The sequence below is a fragment of the Felis catus genome, chromosome B3 (assembly GCF_018350175.1).
Source record: "Felis catus isolate Fca126 chromosome B3, F.catus_Fca126_mat1.0, whole genome shotgun sequence".
NCBI classification, from domain to species: domain Eukaryota; kingdom Metazoa; phylum Chordata; class Mammalia; order Carnivora; family Felidae; genus Felis; species Felis catus.
The window spans coordinates 121,431,068-121,454,846 of NC_058373.1; the positions used below are offsets into that span (position 1 = coordinate 121,431,068).

The 23,779-nt window shown below is 56.9% G+C and overlaps 2 protein-coding genes and 1 long non-coding RNA gene across 11 annotated transcripts in view; 1 reads left to right on the top strand and 2 right to left on the bottom strand.

Moving 5' to 3' along the window:
- Positions 1 to 1,484, bottom strand: part of LOC111560903 — a 156,855-nt gene extending 155,371 nt beyond the window's left edge. For all 3 annotated transcript variants that reach the window (XR_006599824.1, XR_006599825.1, XR_002743198.2), the window contains exon 1: positions 1,346 to 1,484. This is a non-coding gene — a long non-coding RNA (uncharacterized LOC111560903). The remainder of the gene's footprint in view (positions 1 to 1,345) is intronic.
- VASH1 (vasohibin 1) lies at positions 1,473 to 21,945 on the top strand. 7 transcript variants are annotated; one of them, XM_019833353.2, is made up of 10 exons: positions 1,473 to 1,614; positions 2,985 to 3,370; positions 6,347 to 6,469; positions 9,120 to 9,197; positions 9,377 to 9,465; positions 10,572 to 10,631; positions 12,245 to 12,319; positions 14,991 to 15,372; positions 16,939 to 17,051; positions 17,943 to 21,945. In XM_019833353.2, exons 2-10 carry the CDS (start codon positions 3,068 to 3,070, stop codon positions 18,013 to 18,015), a joined length of 1,296 nt encoding a protein of 431 aa, XP_019688912.1. In that variant the 5' UTR covers positions 1,473 to 1,614; positions 2,985 to 3,067; the 3' UTR covers positions 18,016 to 21,945. The 7 variants fall into 7 exon arrangements, with proteins under 7 accessions (XP_019688912.1, XP_006933074.1, XP_019688913.1 ...); XM_019833354.3 differs by lacking the exon at positions 1,473 to 1,614 and having other exon boundaries at positions 1,806 to 3,370; positions 10,575 to 10,631; XM_006933012.4 differs by lacking the exons at positions 1,473 to 1,614; positions 9,120 to 9,197 and having other exon boundaries at positions 1,805 to 3,370.
- Positions 19,753 to 23,779, bottom strand: part of ANGEL1 (angel homolog 1) — a 44,622-nt gene continuing 40,595 nt past the window's right edge. Inside the window, exon 12 of the transcript XR_002158807.2 lies at positions 19,753 to 20,016. The gene's annotated coding sequence lies outside the window, so the exon portion shown is untranslated. The remainder of the gene's footprint in view (positions 20,017 to 23,779) is intronic.

Sequence of the window (23,779 nt, forward strand, 5' to 3'; positions counted from 1 at the left end):
TTGTGTTCATTAGAAGCCGGTTGCCAAGTCCAGCCGGCAGTCAGGGGAGAGGAATTAAGACAACATCTTTTGGGTTTTTTTTAATGTTTATTCATTTTTTGAGAGAGAGAGAGAGCGGGGGTGGTGCATACAGGGAGGGGGCCAAGGATCCGAAGTGCTCTCCTCACTGACAGCAGCGAGCCTGAGGCAGGGCTTGAATCCACGAACCCTGTGATCGTGACCTAAGCCGAAGTTGGACACTCAACGGACTGAACCACCCAGGTGCCCCTAGACAACATCTGTTGAAAGGAGAAGCAGTAAAGAACTTGGCAAACATTTTTAAACTACCACAACTTAGCTAGCAGGAGCGGCAAAGTGCAGGGCGAACGGTAAGTGTCTGAAGAAGTAAAGCTCAGTTGCAATTGTTAGCTGCGTGGGTTTGAGGAAGTCACTCTCTGAGACTCAATCTCCCCATCTAGAGGATGAGTAGGTTACAGTTGTTGGTCCCTGGTGGTTTCACATGCTTGGGGTCTTCCAGCCTCTGTAAGCTAAGAGGAACTCCCGTTTAGGAGCTTTCTCGAAGTCCTGTGACCCTTCCCATCACTCATCACCCTTGGTTGCTGACCCTGGAGGCAGCAAGAGGGAGCTACCGGAGGGGACCTAGGAAATTCAGACACCGGGGACTTTAGAGAAAACAGACGGGGAACCACTGACCACCTCCGCGTTCCCCAAGGCCTTCTCTGTCCCAGCCCAGGTGTGGAAACTTCAGCTTGGCGGAAAGGGGCACGGTGAGAAATGCAGCAGACTCGCAGACCTAAGCAATCTGAATCCGCAGGCAAGCGGGCCAGGCCCCAGGAAGCTGCTTTGCCATTCATACTAACTCCTGGTGGGAGACAGGAGAGAAGTCTTAAAGCGCACATGGCTGTCTTTCAGTGAATTCTTTCCTTCTGCTCCCCCTTTGCACCTTTTCCTTTCCGCGCTGCTGCTCTGTTGGGGGGCGCCGGGGGGGGGGGGGGGGGGGAAGCGTGTCTTGGGTCTCCACCGTCCTGGGCCCGCACACAGCAATGGGCTGTGGTGTCCCCTTCCTCTGGGCCGGCAGGACCCTACCGACTGTCAACTCACTCCATGCATGGGTCGCCGTCCCAAGACCCCGGGCGCAGCAACCCCCCTGCAGGGGGGCGCAGGGGCGCCCATCGCCAGGTCCGGGGAGGTCGACGAGGGGGCGAACCCCGCGCACCCCGCTCCCACTGACGCAGGTCTTGGGGTGCAACAGGGTGGCTTTTAACCCTTTCGCTTCCAGAAGTCGTGACACTAACCCCCACATGGCCTCCGTTAAGGAACCCGCATGCCAGGGCTCTGCGCTCACCCGGTGTGACGAGCTCGGCTGCCAGATGGGGAAACTGAGGCCCACGGAGGGAAGCCACCTGTAGGATGTCCCGCAGGAAATGAGACCCGGTCCTCCAGGCCAGAACTCTCACTTCTACCCCCTGAGGGCCCCTGCGAGGTGCTTCCTTTCGGAAATTCCCGACCGCGGGCCTCCCGAGGCCGGAATCTCCACGCAGTTTGAGCCCCGTGTGGCACGTTGTGAGCTTCCTCCGCAGCTCGTCTCCGGCTTCGCCGCGCCCTGAGAGAGAGGTGAGAGCGGCGCGGACGACACCCTGCATCCTAGAGATAACTTGGGGCGCAGGGCTGGCGGCGGAAGGCGGAGGGCCCGCCGGGAACGCGCTGGCCCTTTAAGGGGGGGACGGAGCGCATGCGCGGCGCGGGACGGAGTCGAGCCGGGTGGGCGGCGGGCGGACAGGGGACGCGCGCGGCTGGCGGCAGCTGGGCCCTGGGGCGGCGGAGGCGGCGGCCTGAGCCTCGCGGAGCAGCTCAGCGTGGACCTCCCGCTCGGCGGGACTAGCGCAGCCCGCGCTGGCCGAGGCTTTGTCACTCGCCTCCAGCTCCCTCCGCGGGCTGTGGCCGCGCGAGCCTCCGAGCTCTCCCTCCCCGTCCGGCGGTCCTTCCTCCTCCCACTCAGCCCGGGCAGCCGGAGCGCGAGAGGACCGCCGCGGAGCATCCTTCGCCCGGCCCGGCCGCGCCACCGCCCATGCCGCAGCCACTCGGAGGCTGCGACCGCGCGGCCGGAGCCCGCCGCTCGGTGACCTCAGCCTGGCCCCTGCGCGCCGCCCGAGTCGGCCCCGCTGAGCCCCCGGCCCCGGAGCAGGACCCGCGCCCCGCGATGGCTCGGCTGGCGCTGCGCGGCGCCGGGTGCCCGCTGTCCGCCCGCTGAGACGCGCCCGGCTCGGGACCGGCTGGGCCTTGGCGCCCCCCGCCGCGCCCTTCCCCCTTCTGGGAGTTGAGCTGCTGCTTCCCGGGAGCGAGGGGACGGGGGCCGAGACAAAGCCCACTTTGTGCGGGGAGTTGGCCGCGGGCGTGGAATGAGCGCGTCGGCGTGCGCCCCCTCCCCGCGCCCAGCCAGCTGTGAGTCTTGGCTCCCAGGCTCGTCGCGTCAGAGAAATCGCGCCCCCTCGTCACCCTCTTGTCCGGGGGTCCCGGCTCCGAGCTGATGCGGCGCGGAGTCCTCTCGGTACCCCCCGGAGCGCGCGCTGCTGTGAGCGTGCGAGATTTTGGAGACGAAATTGTTCTCCAAAACTACGACTTGGGGCACCCGGTTGGCCTGGACCCGGTGCCTTGACCCTCTGTGGCCGCAGGTGTGAGCTGTCTGGCCTCAGTTTCCCTCCGACTTTACTCTGCAAGCCCAGACTGCTGCCCGTCATTGTTCTCGCTGTCAAATGGGGGAGCTTTGTGATGGCTGCCAAGTTGGGGTGTGTTCTCTTTATCCCGTTTTACAAAAAGAACAAAGCCTTTAAGGCTGACCCCGGACCGCCACCTCTCTACCCCCTACTTCACGTTGAGGCACTGATTTTTTTTTTCTTATTGAGTAGTATTTTATTGTACAGGAGCCACGCCCTGGTTTCTTAAAGGCGCCTTGCCCTCTGTTTGGCCATGTGTTATCTCTGCAGCTGGTGTGTGGGAGGCCTCCTGTGAGCCACCTATTTTTTCCTGCCTCCTGATACATACTCCTACCCCCATCAAGGATTCGGGGATGCCAGGGGGGAAGAAGGTGGTCGGGGGTGGCAGCAGCGGTGCTGCCCCCACTGCCGCTGCAGCCCCCTCTGGGGTCAGACGCCTGGAGACCAGTGAAGGGGCCTCAGCCCAGAGAGATGATGAGCCAGAGGAGGAAGGGGAAGAGGACCTGCGAGACGGAGGCGTCCCCTTCTTTGTCAACCGGGGTGGGCTGCCTGTGGACGAAGCCACCTGGGAAAGGATGTGGAAGCACGTGGCCAAGATCCACCCCGATGGAGAGAAGGTGGCCCAGCGGATCCGAGGGGCCACAGACCTGCCCAAGGTAAGCATTGTGTACGTGTGTTGGGGGGAGTGGTATATCAGGTTTTAGCTATCTTGGGGCTGGGAGAGCCAAATCACACTTTTCCTTGGTGGGGTAAGGGACCACTGGCATAGTAGCACTTTAAAAATACAAATAGGTTGTGCCTGTCCAGAAGAACTTTCTCTCAACTGCCTTTGAGGTTCTGTGAGATCCACATGCCCTGTTTCCAGGAAGCTTTCTTCCATCCCTTTTTTTTTTTTTTTTTTTTTTTTTTACTTTTAAAAAGTAGTTATTTATTGAGAGAGCATGAGCAAGGGGGGCCGGGCATAGAGAGAGGGAGAGAGAGAATCCCAAGCAGCCTCCATGCTGTCAGTGCAGAGATGACACAGGGCTCGATCTCACAAACTGTGAGATCGTGACCTGAGCCAAAATCCAGAGTCAGACACTTAACCGACTGAGCCACCCAGGCGCCTCTTCCATCCCTTTTTAAATACCCATGTTTTGTGGGCAGAGCAGCAGATTAACAAGTACACTAATGTGGCTTTACATCTTATTTGCTAAGCCGGTGAACTGTGGGCAGGCACGTAATAAATGACTAGGAGGACACAGGGCTTCAGATGTTGAGAAGATATTTTCGTGCCCTATCCCACTGAGTTCTCCAACAGCTTTGTGAAACAAGTGTGGTTTGGGGCCCCATTTTACAGATGGAAAAACTGAAAACTCAGGATCCCACAGCTAGTAAGTGGCAGAGCCAGGACTCAGCCTCAGGTTTTGAAGTTCCATGCCCTCTGCTCTGCTGGACGCTAGATTCAGGGCAGTTAGAAAAAGGTCTGTGGAAACGAGTGAAGTGAGATAACCTTTCGGTGGAGGGCTGGCTCCATGATGGCTGCCCTTCAGTTGCATCACCCATGAAGACTGAGGCTGTGTCTCATTCATCTTTGTCTTTCCAGGGCTTTCTGTGTGGCTGGCACAACACAGGCACTTGCGTGTGTTTGCCGAATGAAAGAGTGCTTGAGACTTTCAGGCGCACGATTTTTGGTTTTATAATATTACGGTTAAGACTAAAGAAACACTCTCAGGTGCAGAGACCTGAAATGTCCAAAGAAAAGCCCTTTGGGCAAAGGTCAGAGCCCAGCGCTTAGTCGTGCCGGCTCAGTTGGAAAGTAAGGGGGCTCGGGAGAGTGGCAGTTAATGTGGAGTAGACATGGAGATGGCCTGTTTTGTTTCATTTCTACCAAATTATCGGTAGAGCCACCAGAAATTGTCTTCTTGGAAAAGAGAATTCAGAGGTTGAAGGCTGAACAACAACCCAGTATTTCCGAGGGAAATAAGATGGCTATGTAATTGTCCTATGTATAAACTTGAAATTTATTGAGCTAGTCCCCCATGATCGGACATGGTGTCTAATATTTTATTCTTAAGATGAACACTGCGGTGAAAATTCTAAAACATAAATTTGGGGGTCCATCCTTGGTTATTTCCTTGGGATAAATTCCTGGGAAGGAAGCACCGTGCCAAAGAATATGGATGTTGGTTTTGATCGCCCACCTGTCTGTGTGAACTCAAGCAGGCCCTCAGCCCATTGGAGCCAGTTTTGTCATCTGTACAATGGAGGGGATTGTGGTCAAAGTTGAATGAGAGACTATGCGTTAAAGCTTTTCACCAACGGTAAAGTCTCAAGCCAGTAGTTGTTACTGGATGTCCATTCCCTCTTTTTTCAAATCTTTCCTCAGGAAGCCGGGAGGCTAGACTTCACTCGGCATCTGTAGCCCTAGGGCCAGAGCCACACGCCTCTCCCACAGCAGCAAGCTGGTGATTAGCAGACAGCTCTCCCGCCACCTTGCTTGTATTTAAATCAGGCTGTGCAAGAGTGTGAAGGGTTCCCTGCAAAACTGTTACCACTCCTGAAGACTAAAATAAGTCAACGGATTCATGAGCCACCGGTCTGTAATGTCCTCTTGTCATCTTTAGCCATCACATATAGGAAAGACACCCATGAAGAAATGAAGCCAGTATCTGGGTGGTGGGGGTTTGGAGATGCCAAGACTGACAGGAGTGTGGTGGGAGTGGAAGGAGTCTTGAGAGCAGACTGGAAAAATTCTAAACCGGCCCTCAAACCACGGGACTGATGTCACAGGCAGAGGACCTACATGTCTGTACGAGGTTCCTTTTGGACCTCAGCCCAGAGTAGAAAAGTGGAGTCTGGGAGGCACCGGTGGCTGGATCCCAGAGTGTCAGCGGCAGACAGGACGACCACTAGGCTGGCCCCTCCCCGCGTGGCCATGCCCTTGGCATTCTCCGCAAAGGTCACATCATGGTGGGCCCAAGAGCTGTTTTGTTGGGAGAGCGTCATGTTTTAAAAGATCACTCGAGCCAAAATGTATAATTGGGAGATTTCACATAAAGATCCAGATTTTGGGCATCTTTTCAGAAAATGAGAAGATCTGGGAACAGAATCTATGATCCCACATAGCAGCTGGCAGCTGGAGCTGAGGAGGGGTCCCCCCTCCTCCAATTGGCCACGGTCCCCACCACCGCCTCGCCGCCTGCCTTCCCCTGTGTGCTGCTTGCCCCTGCCCCTGCCCCTGCGGGCAGTTCAGTCTGGGAGCCCTGCAGTGTCGTGTGATAAAAAGAGCTTGGCGGAAAAATCCAACACATTCAAATCCTAGTTCTCGCATAGCTGTTTTTGTGAGGAAGGCATGTGACCTCCTTGTGCCTCAGTTTCCTCGGCTGCAAAATGGGGATAATAGCAATACCGATGTCTGAGGGACTTGGGGAGGAGTTGATGAAGCCAGGCACGTGAAACAGGTGAGCATGTCATGTGTACCCAGCCAATGGAGCAAGGACTGAGGGTGCAGCGGTCACCCCACAGGTGCTTTAGGGGAACATCCTTTAAGAGGATGATACAGTTTGTTGAAGGACAGCCATTTCTAAAAGGATCTCAGGTCCAGGAATAGTTTGTGTTCTTTCATAAGAATCTCTCCTTGATGTTCCAAGCTGTCACCACCTTTAAAAGCTCAGTGGCCACTCATCCCAGACCCAGCTGCTGAAGGTCTTCTGACTGTGGCTCTGGCCACGGAGCTCCTGCAGAATGGGAATTTGGACACCTCCTCCAAAAAGGTAACCCTGCCGGCGGCCTCGGCCTGTGCTGACCAATCGCTTTGGCACACACTGTAACGACACCGAGCAGGAATTGAGCCTTCGCTGCGCGCCAGCCCCTGTTCTAAGGCCTCAGCACATAGCATCTCATTTATGCTATGAAATTGTTTCTCTTATGCTGCCCATTTCACAAACGAGGCGTCTGAGGCACAGAGGGATGTTAAGGAACTAGATGCCAGACAGTGGATGGCAGAGCTGGGATTTGGATAGTGATGGTCTGGTTCCAGAGCCGGCTCTATCGACCTCCAGGCTGTCCTGCCTCTTGCCCCCACATCCATCTGCGGGCTATTGCACCTCCCCCAAGCATCCTCATTGCGCAGGGCTGACACAGCCTCCACCAGAAAGACTGTCTTATAGAATCCAGGACTTTAGGGATAATCCTTGGCCTTGGTAGTGGGGAAGGAGTTGTCCCCGGAGAGATCTGGGTAGTAGATCTCACTCACTGCCACGTAGCCCACTTAACCCCACCCCTTGACCCCTCCTGGCTCCCGGTTTGTAGGTGGGGGCCGGGGGGGGGGGGCAAATCCGGGCTCCCAGTCCTAAAGCGGACCTGGCCGTTTTGGATGTACAGAATCCTGCTTATTCGTTTTGAGCGAATGAGTGTGTGCGTGAACATTCAGAAGGATGGGGTCTTGCACTGATGCACACAAGTTAACGTAAGTCATGCAGCTGGCCAGACGGCTCCTTCCAGCTATGCCTCAGTGGTGGCAGCCTTTGAGGCCCTGCTTGTGAATCCCACGTCTTTTTCCTTGCCTCTCTTGGAGTCATTTCCTTGTCCCAGAGTGACAAGTCCCTAGGTTCTCTGTCAGGATGGCCGGTGACACCCTGACCCAGGGCCGGCTCTGGTGAACGTAGCTCCCTCCTTGTTTGGAGTGTCCCAAGGGAGGGCGTATTTTCCGTCTCTATCCAGAGCTCCTGCAAGTCCCCAGATGGCCTCACTTGAGAAGGGGATGACCCGTTTGCCTCTCAGGGACCTTCCACCTGAGGAGGTCAGGCGCCATGCTGTTCACAGCACAGTGTGAAGGAATTTTTCCAGTTCCTCTTCCACCTCCCCACTAACCCATATGCTGACACGGGGGGAGGCTGGGCTAGGCCCTCAGAGAGTTCTGGAGCTCATCTGGCAGAGTGGTCAGGAAGAGAGAGAGCCCCCCCACCGCCGCCCCGTCCTGGGGCTTTTATCCCCCTGGCGACTGTAGGCGGTGGCATCGGTTTGGGCAGCAGTGTAATGTGAAAAGGGGAAATAGCTTCCTCCAGAGAGAGGGGTCAGCTGCTCGGGACTGCCCAGACAGGAAGAAGGGGACCGGCAAGGAAGGGACAGGAAGTTCATGCAGAACTGTGCTCCGGACACGCCCAGCCGGGCCTTCCCTTCTGCATCTTTACCCTTTAGAGCCAGTAGGGGTCTGTCATAGCTTGTCCTGTGTCCCAGTCATCAGCGGCACCCCAGACATGAGTGTGCGGTGGTCACTGGTGTGTCGCCTCCCTCCACATGAGGGCCCCAGACATTGTAGCCCCGTCGTTTTAAAGGCTGTGCCCTGTGGGCTCAGCTTCTCACTGCAGGGAGAACCTCCCCCACCCCAGCCCTGCCCCAAGTTCACACAGGTGCTTTGCCCTCTCGCACATAACCCCTATCCATGCAGACTGACACCCTCAGCGGCCCCAGCCTGCCGGGTGGGCTCCATGTGAACTGAGGGGGCGGCTGGGCGGAGGCCTCAGGGGGAGCGAGAGAGACCTCTCTGTGAGGAGCCTGAGGCCACCTCCCAGCAGGATATCCTGGTGGCCAAGGGGGAGCCCCGACAGGTGGGCCTTATTCCTGGAAGTCTGCTGCTTCCGCCTGGAGGAGTTCTGTAGCCCCAGAGGGCCCCCAGCTGGTGCCTTTCTGGGCCACCTCAGCCTCACTGGCTTGATGCGGCCAAACTGCAGGCTCCCCGGGCCTGAGAAGGGGGCCTGTGGCCTGGGGCACACAGCTGTGCAGTGCCTCTTTCCTGGAGACTGCCTGGCTGCGCGTCTGCGGCTCCTGACCTGAGTCCTGGCAGCCGGGCAGCCCACGGGTTCTGGCCATCAGGAGGTGCCTGCCTGGCACCCCCACCCCCATCTCCCCGCTTCCTGGGCCGGGCACTGGAAAGTCTCTTCTGGTGAGGAGGAGAGCCCAGTTACCTGGTTGCTCATGTTGCTTGCAGACATGGAGCTGGCAGGAAACAGGGTGTGGAAGGGGGAACATGGCCAAAGCAGCCAGGCCATGGCAAGCAGATCCGTGGCAAGACCTGTCCCAAAACGTCCCTCCGACCGGGCAGCGCTGACCTCCTCAGCAGCCCAGTTCGCAGCTGGAGGGCCTGTGCCTTCCCATGTGCTGTGATCCTGGGGCACACTCACCCCCCCCCCACGGGAGGGGCACCCCAGCCCAGGCAGGGCAGGGAGGGAAGGGGACACCAGGTAAATTAGTTTTGATCCAGCACTTGAACCAGAGCAAATCCCGAATGCAAATGAACTTAACCCCAATATTGACATTCTTGTTAAGCCTTGAAGTTGATGAATTCAAATTGTTAACAACTTGAAGTTGTTACAATTCAAAACAGCTGGTGAGGCAACCTATGTTTTTCTAAAATTGTTACAGAAGCATAAAATTCAAACCTCGACAGAAGCTCCAAATGAGGAATGCCGTCAAGTGCCAGGAAGGAGACAGATGGCCATGGTGGGGGCCTGACCGGAGTCTCTGGCAGGAGTTGCCAAGGACAGAGGCTCGGGATAGGACGGAAGGGGGAGGCCATCTTTGGGTGGTGGCTTCTCTGGGGGCTAATCCTGGGTGTCGGGTGGCTGGAAGCTCCGGGGTGAGCCTCCCTGTAATGACCAGCGCTCTTTCTCGGTCCCTAGATTCCCATACCGAGTGTGCCTACGTTCCAGCCCTCCACGCCCGTCCCTGAGCGCCTGGAAGCTGTGCAGCGCTACATCAGGGAGCTGCAGTATCCTCCCTGGTTCAGGGTCATGGCCACCATCTGGCTGGCATGCTGGTCCAAACACCCAAGTGGGGCTTTTTTCAGACAGGGCTGGAGAGGCATCAGCAGAGCAGCCGGATCCCATAGCTCCCAAGAGTGCCACTCACAGGTGACCTCTGTGTCCATCTCATGGTGCCAGCACAGCCTGACTGCTGGAGGGTTTTATCTGATGAATGCCAGACCCACTCGGGCCTCCCTACCCACCCACCCCCCCACACTCCTCCTCCTCTGCATGACAGGGCAATGTCTTCTGAGCGACCCGCTGGTGGGATGGCCGTGTCTCGGGCCGCCAGCACAGACCCTCCTCTGCTGTCCATCCAGACCCAGTAGGAGAAAGGAGCAGCTCCCGCGGGGCTGTTTAAAAGCTGTTTCATAAGCAATAAGTGGGGGGCAGATGGAGGAGAACAAGGATTTGACACTCCAGGAGGTAACTTCCACATCTTGGAACATTCTCCTAGTCCTTTGCTTTTCTCTCCCCTGGTAGGAGGCTGGCTGCCTAGCATGGAAAGACCTGGCCCCTCTGAGCCTGGTTCCCCAGGGTCCCTGCTCTGGGCCTCTCCATCCCCCTGTGCCTGCTCAGAGCTGTGTGCCCTGAGTCCTCTCCCTAGGCCCTTCAAGCTGCACATGTGACAGGGATGGAAGGACCAGGCATGGGTCCTGAGCAGGAGAAAAGACAAGCTCGTTAATGGAAATTGGGTCCGGTCCTTCCATTTCCCAGGGGGGAAGCTGTGGCCCAAAGAGGGGATGCCTTTGGCTCAGGAGCACCGCCCAGCACTTTGGTTGCGTTGGACCCCTGCTCCAGCCCGCTCTCTGTTCACGCTGCTTCTCGGCTGGTTGGAAAATGGGAGTGTGCTGCAGAGGGCTGTCCACTGCTCAGTCTCCCCTCAGGTGCTCTCCTCTGCTCTCAGATGTTCCAGTCTTCAGCATCCTCCAAGGTACCTTGTGGAAGCACTTTGTGGGGTTCTTACCCAGCCTGCACCCCAGGAGTGCTGGGCCCCAGAACTTGGGGATGGGTGGGGACAGAAGGGCACAGCTCTTCCAGAACAAGCTAGGAAGCCCTTAACTGGCACCTGCAGGTACAATCACACAGGGACACAGTTCTTTGAAATTAAGAAGAGCAGACCTCTGACAGGGTAAGTTTGGGGAACACCCTGTCCCTCTGCATCCAGGCTAACAGTGCCCCCAGGTAGGCTGGAGCACCTGGGGAGAGCCTCTGGGCGGAAGCTTATGAGGCAGGGAGGGATACTTCCCAGGGGAGCCAGCCAGTAGGGGCAAGTACCACTGTGGGGCTCTAACGTTGTCATACAGGGGACCCTCTGGCCGAGATGAATATCCAGGGCCTCCTTGATGGAAACCCCAACATCTGTGCTGAGCTATGTGGGGTGATGCGCAGCCCCCCCAGTTTTCCTTGGTGATGACAGAGGGTGGTCCCAGGTAGATGTCCGTACGTGAGCCGCCTTTTTTTTTTTTCTTTAATAAGAATTGAGCCTGGCAGGAGAGAGCCAGCCCTCCCGTTCTCTCCTTTCTCTGCAGCTGCCTGCATCCTCCCCGTTGCAGGGCACCTGTATGTTGCCCCTCTTGCCTTGCTGGACTCCATCCTAGTCATTTAGTACAAGGCCCAGGGTCTGAGAAGCAGGGACCCCTGGGAGAGAAGCTTGCATCTCTCTGTTGCCCTTCCTTCACCCCATGCAGACCTCTAGCTGGTTTCACCCCAGAGAAGCCCCAAGGGCAGAGCAGAGTGAAGAGCGAACGCCACAGCTGGGTCTGGGGGCTCAGTCGAAAGCTGCGGTGCAGGCTTAAAATCCTGTGTTTCAGAAATTAACTTGAATTTTACATCTTCACATATAGTCTGTCCATGTTTGCTTTCTTACGAAAACTACTTAAAATGGTTTGTTTGCTAAACTGTTTCGTTACCCCCTCTCCAAACCCCTGGGTAGAATCCAGCCTCCCTAACACAGCAGCTTTGCTCTTGTTGTCCCGTGGTTGCCGTGTGCTGGGAGCCCAGCTCCAGCCTCGGTGGGATGGTGGGATGTAGGAATCCAACACCCTCCTGAGCAAAGCCAGTGGCCGGGCTGCATTCCCAGGCCTGAGAGCAGCATTTGGCGAGGAGGAAGGAAACAGCCTCAGGGATAGGCTGTCTTGAAGTGGCCTGAATTGCAAGTTCAGGAGCAGACCAGGGAGTCAGTCACTGGGCAGTTAACTGCCTGAGATCCTGTGTCTCTGCCCTGGGCAGCTGGCCAGCTGTGGGGGAGCAGTTGTAATCAATTACAAGCTCTTTGGAGAAGCCATGGTTGAGTCAGGGGTGTTCACTGTGCTCCGGAAGGGACAAGATCAATGCCAACGTCTCCAGCATCCTTGGTATGCTTTCCCACCGGCCCCTGCAACACCATCTTCATAGAAGGCTCCCAGCCTGGTGGGTGTCAACGATCTGCCTACCAAGGCACAACCCCCATTCATGCTCCCCTCTCCCAGAAGTCTTTGGAGCCGGAGTCTGGGGTGGGAGAAGGAAGTGAAAGGAGGGGAGGGGAGGAGAGAAGGAAGGGGACTCCTTCTTTATTTTCAGGGGCTGCCTCTTTTCTCCCCTTTTAGGCTCAGGACAGACTTGGAGGGGTGGGCAGGTGCTGGGCCCGAGCTGGAAGGGAGGGAGCTGTCGGTCCTGTCGCACTTCTAGACTTGCTTCCTCCTTCTGACCACCCCCTGCCAGACTGGAGAATCTGTCCTCAGTGTTCTGCCTCCCTCCCCGCAGGCTGATGGACCTGGCCAAGGAGATGACCAAAGAGGCTCTGCCAATCAAATGCCTGGAAGCCGTGATCCTGGGAATGTATCCTTCCTTGGCCCTTGGAGACTAGGGGCAGGTGGGCTTAGCCCTTCTGAGCCTCAGCTTCCTTTTCTGGAAGAGGAGGGCTGGATGAGCTTCAGAGCCCTCCCAGCAGTCATGAACTTGGTCCCAAAGTGAAGGAGCTCGAGGGGGAGCTCAGTCCCCAACGACTCAGTTGCTAACTTTCCAGGCCCACTGGGCAGCTCTTTTCTGAGTTCTCTGGACACCATTACTGTGTTCTCTGAACCCCAAAACAAGGCACACTGTCTCACAAAGGCTCTTGTGCCATTTCTGAGAACCAGACAGTCTGGGAGAAGCCATTTGAATGCCCAAATGTTGGCATTTGCAGGACATGTTGATTTGTAGAGATGTTAGATGGGGTCTTTGAAATAGAACTGGCTTTAAAAAAAAAAAAGTTTTTTGGTCACCCCCATCCAAAGGGCAGAACTGAGGCCTATAGCTGGGTCATTGGGTATCTAGGTGGGACAGACAACCCCCTGATCAGAGCAGGAGGGAGACTGGTGTTCGTGGCCAGTTCTGTGTTCTAGGAGTCCATGCCTCAGCTCTAGCCTTTTGTTTTGTTTTATTACAGAAAAATTTAAGCTTGTACAAACAGAACAATATAGTGAATCCCATGTGCCCAATCACTCAGTCTTACCAGTTCAAGGCTTATGTTGATTCGCCTCTGCCCACCCCTCCCATCTCCCCCTATGGACACCTACCCGCTCTTAAACATTCTGTCTGCCTCCCCACCGTCCCCGGGCCCTGATGTAGGTGCCTGGCTTAGTGCTACAGAAAGGGCAGCGGGGGAGCTGCCTAACAGAACAAGGGGTCAACTCCCTGGGACAGATCGAGGAGGAGAACACGGTGGTCAGGCCAGGAACACAGCTCCCCTGAGGAGGATTGTCATCTGAGGGAGGCACTCCCCCCACCCCTCATGGACATACCTACCTTAAATTGTACAAAGGAACTACAAGCCCACCTCCTCAGCCCCCTCCCGCAGAGGCCCCAGGAGCTCACTCCTGACAAGCTTTGCCCTGTCTGAAGGGTTCTTTGTCAGGATGTGCCTGAGAACTGATTCAGGCCACTGCCAGTGCCTCCGTCATGCTCCCACATCCTCTTCTTCAGGGGCCACGCACACCAAAGTGGAGACAGAGACCGAGAGAGACGGCTTCCTCCCCACAGTGCTCACGGAAAGCCGGTCCAGGAAGGATTATGTGGTCCCAGAGGCCTCTCAGAGGTTACCTCGTGGCTCTTGGACAGGAAGATGACAAGAGCAGCTCCCATCTGGACTGGAGCCCCTCAGCATCCCCACAGAACGGCCACTGTCTCCTCGTTCGTTGTGCACACGGTGGACGCTATACTGAGTTTGTTCCCGTGTCTCTTCCTCGCTGCTCCCTGAGCCTGTTGTGCCTTGTTCATCTATGTGTCCTCAGACACTTGCAAGGAGTTGGGCTCAGGAAGCACGGTAGTGACTGACAGCATAGACTTTAGGGTCAGGCCGACCTGGACGTGACCCCTAGCTCCGCAGCTTCCCACCGTGTGACCCCAAGCTCATTCCTTAACGTCTCTGAGCCTTGGAGCCCCCTCTGCAAAAGGGCACGACAGTAGTGTCTGTCTCACAAAATTGTTAGGACAACTGAACAAGTCACTGCGAATAGGACCCTTGGCACAGTGTCTGTTCGGGGTATCTGCTCCAAGCTTTTATCCGTTCATCTTCTTCTTCTTGTGTGTTCAAGAAGAGTTTATTGAGTAACTGTTAGGTGCCTGGCTCCGTGCTGGTCCCCAGACAGGCATCAGGGAACATGGTCACATAAGGTCTCAGCTCTCAGAAGTTTGCATTCCGGCAGGGGAGACAAACGCAAGCAAGCAAACAAAGAAGCAAAATCATTACTGAGTGTGTGTGTGGGGGGGGGGGGGGGTCCCGGAGAAAAGAAACAGGAGAGCTGACTTGGATTAGAAGGGGAGGTCAGCCATGACAGCTAAGCCTGAGGTGTGACAGGAGCAGGCCAAGGCACACGGGGAACAGCCCTGCGGTGGAAGGGAGGAGTTGGTGCAGAAGGTGCTCTGTGGGAAATCCAGGTGGATGGAGCGACTGCATGGGCAGGGCAGGCAGGGTACGGGGTTGGAGTGGGCAGCTGGTCCAGGCGGTGCCGGCCTCCTAGGCCAGGCTGATGGGGGTTTTGGTGGGTAGGCATGTGTGTCCTTTGGCAGGGCGTGGGGGCAGCGAGGGAAAGAGAAGTGTCTGCGTCTGGAGGGATGTATGTGTGACAGAGAAAATGGGAGAGTGTGTCTGAGAGCGAATGTAGGGGCGGGCGAGGGGAAATGTGTGTGACTGGTGGAAGGAGGGTGCGGGTGGGGGGCCCTTCTCGTTCCTCCTTCGGCCACGGGGACCCTGGAGAGCCCTGCAGTCTGGAGTTAGCTATTCATACTTTGTGAGCCCCGCTTGACATCATGACAGCGGCCACTAATCGCTGGGCGCCTTGCCCAGCCGGTGACTTTATTGGGCACCTACTGCATGCTCGGCTCCAGGTGGGGTGCAGGGGGCGGGGGCGGGCTGTGGATTCGGGCCAGACACGGGGTGTCCCCCAGGAGCCAGGGTGGAGGGGCCCCGCGGGGTGCGCCGACCCCGTGCCTCTCGCCGCTGTTTCCTTAGCCGGGCTGGCGGGCGCAGTTACCTCACCAACAGCATGCCCACCCTGGAGCGCTTCCCCATCAGCTTCAAGACCTACTTCTCAGGGAACTACTTCCGCCACATCGTGCTGGGGGTGAACTTCGGCGGCCGCTACGGGGCGCTGGGCATGAGCCGGCGCGAGGACCTGATGTACAAGCCGCCGGCCTTCCGCACGCTCAGCGAGCTCGTGCTGGACTACGAGGCTGCCTACGGCCGCTGCTGGCACGTGCTCAAGAAGGTGAAGCTGGGCCAGTGCGTGTCCCACGACCCGCACAGTGTGGAGCAGATCGAGTGGAAGCACTCCGTGCTGGACGTGGACAGGCTGGGCCGCGAGGACTTCCGCAAGGAGCTGGAGCGCCACGCCCGCGACATGCGGCTCAAGGTCAGTGCCGGCGCCCACCCTCCGCCCGGCTGTGGGAGTGGAAGGGCCACCGCCGCTTCTCCAGGGAATGCCACCAATCCCCTCACCTCGGCCCCCACCCCAGCAGAGGTGGCGTGAGGCTCCAGGGCGTGATAGGGGTGAACCGGCTACCGTTGCTCCTTGTTGTTGACATCGGGCCGGGGAGGGCCCTGGAAGGAGGCAGCAGGTGAGCTGGCTGTGGGCAGAGGGCAAGTCCAGAACCTGGGGAGAAGGGCAGGGGTAAGACCCTCCGTGAAGCCGTTGGCTGGGAAGCCATGGGCTGTTGGGAGGGAAAGTAGGGCCAGGTGCAAGCAGCCTCCATCAGTCTTGTGTCCTGACTCTTGAGTACCCAACCCCCACATTCAATAAAGGACTGGGAGGAAGTCAGAAAAAGGAAGAAGTCATGCCATGGGAAGATGATGAGGATGCGTGTTCCTTCTCCCTCTTTCCTACCTGCAATGAACGGGGGTGGGGGTGGGGGGGGGGTAGTACCCCAGCAGGTGGGCCAAGCTGCTAAGCTTGCCCCCACCCAGCCTTACAGTGAACAGATGGTGGTCTCTTTTTGGGTCCCCCTGGACCAGGGTACCTCCCCTGGAGCCTGCCTGGGCTCTCCTGGGTTCAGCCCGTCCCCATTGCTTGTTCACTGTTGAACCCAGGAGGCCGGCTGGTGGCAGGTGGGAGCTCTGTTTTCAGGGCACGAAACTGAAGTGCACGTCGCCCAGTCGCTTCCTTACAGGTGGTGAGGAGGTGGGACAGGAGCTCAGTCTAGAAATAGGGAATGCAGGCATGTCACAGGTGCCCCGGCAGGGCGTGTCAGAGCTCAGCTGGCCCTGCCTTGCCAGGCCTCAGGCCTGACCTTGTGCGGTGACCACACCTTTCCCCAGGGTAGAAGCCAGCTGCGGTGACCTTGCTTGGCTCCCGGGGGCTGGCCCTCCCCTGCATATCACCAGTTGCCCAGCACCCTGGCTTCTGCTGCTGGAGTAGTCCTGGGCTTCAAAGCGGGCTGGACCTAGAGTTGGAGCCAAGAGTTCCCTATTCTTTAGCACTGTGATTCCCAATCTATTTGGCGCTCAGGACTCCCCAAGTTATTTGTCCCCCTCTAGCACCCCCACGCTGTGTTTTGAGAATTCTGGTCAAGCTGACCATGCTGTGTAAAAGGGGATTCGGTCGCTTTTCTCATTTTTTCCTTTATTGTACATAGCCGCCAGTCTGAGCTTTTGCTCGTCTTGAGATAGCCAATGTTCCCCTTGGGGCTGGTAGATCCCGCCCAGAGCTCGGACATAGGCTGCTTCCCCAGCTGTCACGTTTGTCTGGCATGGGTAAATGGCCCTTTTCCTGAGGGCTTCTTACAACAGCACAAAGCTCGGTGACTTGCCAGTAAGTGCAGGCTGTCCTGCAGAGGAAGCTCTGCCCGGCAGCTTTAGTTCCTGGGAAACAGGCTCGGGATGACCCTGCAGACAGGGCAGTCTCAGGGCTTTTGGCTTGGACAAGGCAGGAGGGGCTCTAGGGAAGCCTTAAGTGAGACTTTGTTTCTTCCTGCACACCAAGATTGGCAAAGGGACTGGCCCTCCCTCCCCCACCAAGGACCGGAAGAAGGACGTTTCCTCCCCACAGAGGGGCCAGTCCAGCCCCCACCGCAGGAACAGCCGCAGCGAAAGGCGGTGAGGGATGGGGTTGTGCCTGGGGGGGTGGGGGGATGCTGGTGAGGGACCTGGGGGAGCCTGAAGAAGGCTTTTTCCCTCTCATCTTCTAGATCCCCACATTTTCTCACCCTTTTCCCGCCCTTCCTTTTTTGGCCCCCGCCAGAGGCAGGCGATGTAGGTTTGGTGGGTTTAGGCGTTTGTGTTGCTACCTCCTGGTAGAAATGCTGTCCCGTTTCCCCGGAGAAAATGCACTCACTGGCCCACTGGCTACTCCATGCTCTTGCCAGAGCAAGAGGACCCACACAGAGGGTCTAAGATAGCTCGTGTGGGAGGGAGGGTGGGAGGGGTGGGCCCCTGTCAGACAGGGAACTCTCCCAGTGGTTGGGAGAGGTTAACACCAGATTGCGGCTAGCAGGCCACGTTGACGGTGACTTTGCCCCTGCGAGAAACATCCCATTAAAATACCAGGCTGCCTCCTCTGGTGTGTCCCCTACATGTGGGTCTGGCTCTTGATTTAGTATCATTGTCATTCAGGAGCCACAGCTCGGGGATGATTAAGGGGCACAAGCAGGCCTCTGATATGCAGTGTCATCCGCTTGGACCTAGGCAGCTTTTGTAGAGAACAGATTCCCCACGCAGAGAGGCACACAGTTCAGCTGTTACAGCCAACCGCGGACTAGGGGACCTCCAGCAAAGAGCAAGAGCCTGCAAGAGAGTGGAGGGACCACACTCAGGACAGCATAGGCAGGACAGGGTTCCAGAAACACACTTCCATGTGGACTTTACTGCTGCATTTGGGGCACCTTGAAGAAGGGAGGGGGAGTGACCAGGAGCAGCCACTGCTTGTTCCCTCCTCCCCCACCTCCCTGCCAAGCCCCTCACCCTTTCTCCATTCTCTTTTCCCTGCAGGCCATCGGGTGAGAAGAAGCCTTCTGAGCCCAAAGCCATGCCGGACCTCAACGGGTACCAGATTCGGGTGTGAGGCACGTGGCAGTGCCCAGCCTCACCACTTCTGGCTGGGATCCATCTGCCAGAACCAGCCTCATTCGTGGGGAGGGAGGGGCTGGTGACCGGGCAGGGTGGGAGGCAGCAGGAAGAGCCTGTCCCAGCTCAGCCACCCAAGCTGCTGCCCCTCCCGCTGGGCCAAGCCCCCGAACTTTGGGCCAAGAAGCAGTTAGTATTTTCTTTGGAGTTTTTAACCCAGTAACTGAAGTTTAAGGGATTTGGGGAAAACAAAACTAATGGATCTGCCGGTGGCTGGAAGGCCAGTGCTTAGGACATCTAAGCGCCACAAGGCTGAGCAAGGAGGGGGTTGCTGGCTCTGCTGGTGTCCCTCTGGGATTTGAGTCCATCCTACCTGTGGGAAATTTCCCAGCCCCCTAAGCCTGTGGCAGGATGGGGGTGGGGAAGGGGGAGGGACGGAGGTGTTCCTCCAGTTCTGTCTGCCCTGGCAGAACCTTGAGCCAGGGAACGGGAAGCAGGGTAGAAATCATCCTGGGAAAGGTCTGTGTGGCCAATATCAGGAGCTTGGCACAAGGCCACATCTGCCCCAAGAGCGGAGTCCATGGCCCAGGACAGCCCTGTGCGCTTGTGGCCCATGGACAGTGCTGTGTGGGCTGCAGGAGAGCCCAGGAGAGACCACTGGGGGAGGAAATCCCAGGCCCAGCTCCTACCTAGTCTCCTTACTTAGCCCAGCTCTGCCTGTTGCTGAAGCCCAGGGGGCTCCCTGCAGAGGGGCTGAGCCTTGCCAAAGGCCCAGAGTTGCCCTGGGCTCAGCATGACTGTAGGGACTGAGCAGACCCAGTGGGTCCAGGAAGCATGGCTGGGGACAGAGTAAGACACTTGGGCCCGGGGCTATCCCCTGGCAGTCCTGTCCCCAAGGGTGGGGGTGAGAGGCACTGCTACCCCCCCCTTTCTATTACCTCAGTCCTTGCTGTGAAAACAAAGACCAGATCAGGATGCTTGTGCCTCGTGCCTGTCTCCCCTCATTTAGCAACCTGTCTAGGTTTGGGGGTACCAGTGATGATCAGATTTGTTGCATGTGGCTTGTCAGGGAAGAATCTGAATAGCTGGAGACTACACAGTCTGCCTGGCAAGTGTGAGGTACCTGGCAGGCAAGTGAGAGGTGGAAGGAAGTTGGCAGGGTTGGGGGAAGGTTCTGGAGGCTCAAACAACAAGGACGTGGTAGGGCAAGGGTGCGGCTGACACCACAGAGGAGTAAAGACTGAGAAATGAGGAGCGTAAGTGAGAAAAGGATGTGGGGGAGAGTTTAGAATCGGGCTGCTTGGGGAATAGTGAGTTCTCTGTTGCTGGAAGTATCCAAGCAAAGTCTGGATGGCTACTTGTCAGAAAGCTGTAGAGAGGGTTCAGGTTATGGAAGGGGTAGCAGGATGAGAGGACCATCAAGGTTTCATTGCACTGAAATGGCTGGGGTTCAGCCAGGGGCTAGGCCCTGGAAAAGGGAGGACCAGAACCTCAGATGCCCACGGGGCCAGACGGGGGATTAAAAGGGCAGCAGGGCTGGGTGGGCACTGTGGCAAATGAGAGAGGGCATATTCCTTTCAAGCAGCAACTGTTGCTCAGCTATTCTCAGAATGTGGGCCCTGCATTACCAGATTGTCTGATTTTTTTTCCAGAAGCCAGAACTCTGAATTTTTTATGTGAAATATCCTGATTTTTAAATGTTGGCAATCAGTTCAGAAAACGTAAAAACCCAACATGAAAGAGAATGCCAGTTTGTAATCTCTGAGGTAGAGTTTGCGCTGGGGAGAAGTCCAGTGAGATGCTTTCAGAACAGTTTGAGGCTTCCCAGAGCCAGCTGGGCCAGGGCAGCGTCCTCGCCGCTGAAGCTTCTCCCGGGGAGGGCAACTGGCCCAGGTTTGTCCTCTTCACGCTCCTTGCCGACCAGAGACCCACCAGGGTCACCAGTGGGGGTGGAGTAGAGATGGCACAGTTCCCAGCCTGCCAGGGAGATGGATGGGGCCTGAGAAGCAGAGAAAGAGGGAGGGAGGGAGACAGGATGCCTTTGCTGATGCGAGTGCTGTCGGGGAAGCCCCAGGGGCTGGCAGCTCTCCACACCAGCAGCTTTTGGCCCAGAGCCAGGCCCAGCAGGAGGGCCAGCTGGGCAGTCCCTTGGGTTATTCAGGGGTCACTGGGCCCTGGGGAGGGACCTAACCTGCCCCTGGACTGTAGTCCCCAGCCAGACCAATTCAAGGGCCGTCATGACCCCTGACTCACCATCCCATCCCATCCCTGTTTTTAGGGAGTGGGGTGGTGGTCCCCATGTTTCTACATCGACCAGAGGCAGGGATGGTTCACTCTGGGAGGCGTGCAGCCGAAAATGAATGAGGCCTTTTCTAGGTCTATGTGTGGGTGCCTCCTGCAAGCCACTTAGCAACAGGGGAGGGACTCAGGACCTGTGGACCCCAGGGCTCGAGAGAAGAGAGGGGAGAGGGGATTAGGGTCAGGGAGATGGGGGGAAGGGGGAGTTGCTCAAACCACAGGCTCCTTCCCCAGAGCCCTCTGGGGAGACAGAGTGAAATGAGGCCCACCCCTGTTGCTGCCCGCAAGAGGGAGCTGATCACCCTGAGCTGATAACCCCCAGGAGCCCCCTTCCTCGCTGAGACCTTGGGCCTGTGGAGGCCACCACAGGATACAGCGGTGCTTTTTAATTTATTTTTAACATTTTCTCATATGTAGCAACCCCTCCTCCCCTCCTGAGCATGTTTACACAGGCTCTGCTCCCTGGGGCTGGCCTGACTGCAGTTTCTGGGGAGGCAGAGGCAGGGACTTTGGGGCCTTAGTCACCATCCTTGGTTTCACCTCATCTACTTCCTGTGAGGAACAGGGGTCTGGCTCCTGACTCAGGACTGCCTTCCATCACCCAGTGGGGGCTCCTCTGCCCCTAGGGGTGGGAGCTGCTGGCTGAGGAGGGCCCAAGGTGAGGTCAGAGAAAGCTGCTTAATGAAGGTGGGTCGGGGTGGCGATGACCGCTCCCCAAAGCCCGGCTCCTTGTGCTCAGTGCCAGCTCAGAACACTGGGAAAGTGTTTAGAGCACCTTCCTGCCCACCTTAACTGCCAGTCTTCTCCCTCCCATGGCCTCAACACAGTCATGTTCCCCTCACTCATCATGCCAGACCCCATCCTTCCTGGGTGTGGCCAAGTGGGGAGGGTAGCAGCCCCCCAGCCCAGGTACCATGAAACCTAGGGCCAGGGTTCCAAGGAGCAGAAGGGGCCCAGAGGTTGGCTGTGTCTGATTTCTGACCCTGTCTGCCAGCACACGCCCCATTCCTTCCATCTTGGACTTGACCTCCTGGCTCCGAGCTAGGGTCCAGTTCTAGTCAGCAGCGTGCCCAGAGGCCCATGTATCTGTGTGCACCCTGGGTCCCCTGCCTGAGTAGCTTTTTGGCTTTGATGTAACATCCCCAGCCCACCCTCTGGCCTCGAAGTACGGGAAGGCGCAAAGCTGGGCTGGCACACTGACTGCATTCTTTGTGCCAGAGCACCCTGTGCTGCAGTCTCTACTTGTTCCTGCTGAGAAACCAGCTGAAGGGTGGGAGGGCCTCTGGAGTGTGGGGCTGGAGGGGTCCTGCCCCAGGCCGCGCAGGGCTGCTGTGGTGCTAGCTGCACGCTCAACAGTGTTGACCTCCGTGCCACATCCTGGTGTTCCTGGGTCCCAAGTTCCCCTTTCTCTGGTGTGCTTGGCCTCAGGGGCCTGGTGATGGGAGATTCCCCTCCCTTAAGCTTTGTGTTGGGCTGCCTGTGGGACCAGACTTTGTCCTTCCTGCTCTTCCCGTGTCAGTATTGTTCTCTCCCCTCTCACTTTTACACCCCTCTCATTGCTGTGCTCAATTTTTTCCTGAAATGAATAAAGGCTCCCAGCTCCGGTTGCATGGGCTGGGCAGAAACCACATGGAAGCCTTGTCTCCTTTCCCCTGGGAGCCAGGCCTGGAGCCTGGCCACCCACCAGTGTCAGCCTCGGTGGTTCCAGAAAAAAACCTGACCAGAGGTGAGGGGAGCCCGAAACTAGCCAACAGGAACCCTTAAGGCCTCTGAAGTCAGGGTGACTCCTGAGGTCCCAGACTGTCACCCTCAGCCTGCTGAAGCCGCTCCACTCTTGTTGATCCTACCCTGGGAGATCTTTCCCACTGGCTGTAAATGAACCCTTCTCCCTCACACAGCCCGCTTGAGCCCCGCAGGCCAGCACCTGCTCCTCCTATCCCAGTCCCTAACAGGTCCCCAGCAGTCCCCCGGAAACAGAGGAGAAGGATGAGTATTCCCCTAGGAGGGAAGGTTATTTCAGGAAACCACAGCAACAGGGATCTGAAGTCCCTTCTCAGCACCATCGCCCACAATTTCACTGCAGAATCAATGGTGGCTAAAGCCACAGCCTTGGAAAACACCTCTGATTCCACTCATCGTCCCTGCTCCCTCCAGCTCTGGGCCCCTTCCGAACAGTTGCAACCAGACTTGCACAGAAATAGCTTTAGACTCCACAGCCTTACTTTTCACCTGTACCCTTCCTCTCCCTACCCTCTCATTTGGCTGAGAGTAAAGCCTGGACTTGAAAGAAGAGGTAGGGCATTTACCCCTCCTCATCCCAGCCAATCCCCATCAAGTCTTAGCTAGAAGTGTAGTTTAGCACAACAGGGCTCCCTCACTTTCAGTGGCATGGTGGTGAGGCATGGCACCTGGGAAGAGAAGAAGCAGTCTGCTCAATCCATGAACATCTTAGACTGTAGACCATCCAACAGAGGCTATTTTGTTACTTACGGGTTCATTTAAGTCCAATTTAAAGGACACCAAATAAAGACCTTTCAACAGAGGTAACCAGAATCTGTGAATAACATGGATTGTACACCTTTACCCAAAGGCAACATTATAATGTACACACTCATGTCCACCTAAGATACCAAGTAAAGGACCTGTGGATAGACTTCAGCGACATGGGCTAATACACAGAGAGCCCGTGGATTGCTCAAGTACAAATGAGGGCTGGGTCAGTGCTGGAGCCAGTCTGTCATGAGTCCAACAGGCTCACTGTGGACACCGCTTAGAATTGACATAGAGGTAAATGTCATCGTGGACTTCCAGGAGGATCAGGGCCCAGCTTACGGGGGCTGGGGGGTTACCTCATTTCCTGCTGCCCTGTTTCAGGCTCTCAGCAGGTCCCAGCCTCATTTAGGCCCATGACTAATTTGTGTTGGACTTTTGGGTGCAGGTGGTACTTCTTGGAGCCCTGAACACGAAGAGGTTGAAAGCCCTGTCATCCCCATCTACCAGGATCTGACCTCTTGACTGCTACTGTGGAGGGCAACGGTGACAAGAGGTGATCATACCAAGGCCCAAGCCAACTGGCCCAGATAGTCTTCAGTGTTTGCCAAGTGGGTTAGAGGACCCACTGCTGAGGCTTGGCAGGTGGTGGAGATGGGCCACCTCAGGTCGGCTGAAGGAACAGCTCTCTGGGGATGTGCACTTCCTCTAAGTCCCAACAAGAAAGGGCTTGGTCATGGGAAAGACAACCTCCCAGAATTTAAATTTAAGTGTAGAGACGCCACTCTTCTCTCCACAGCTGTGTGAGGCCTCGGGGGCAGAGGAACTGAGGAGGGATGGGGCAGGAGGCAGAATCCCCTTAGAAACACATTCAGTTCCCATTCTCCTAAGTGGGGCTACATCTACACCCTACCAGGCTCTCTCGTCTGGCTGGTCCCTGCCTGGAACAATTTGGTTTTCATGCATTTGTTCAG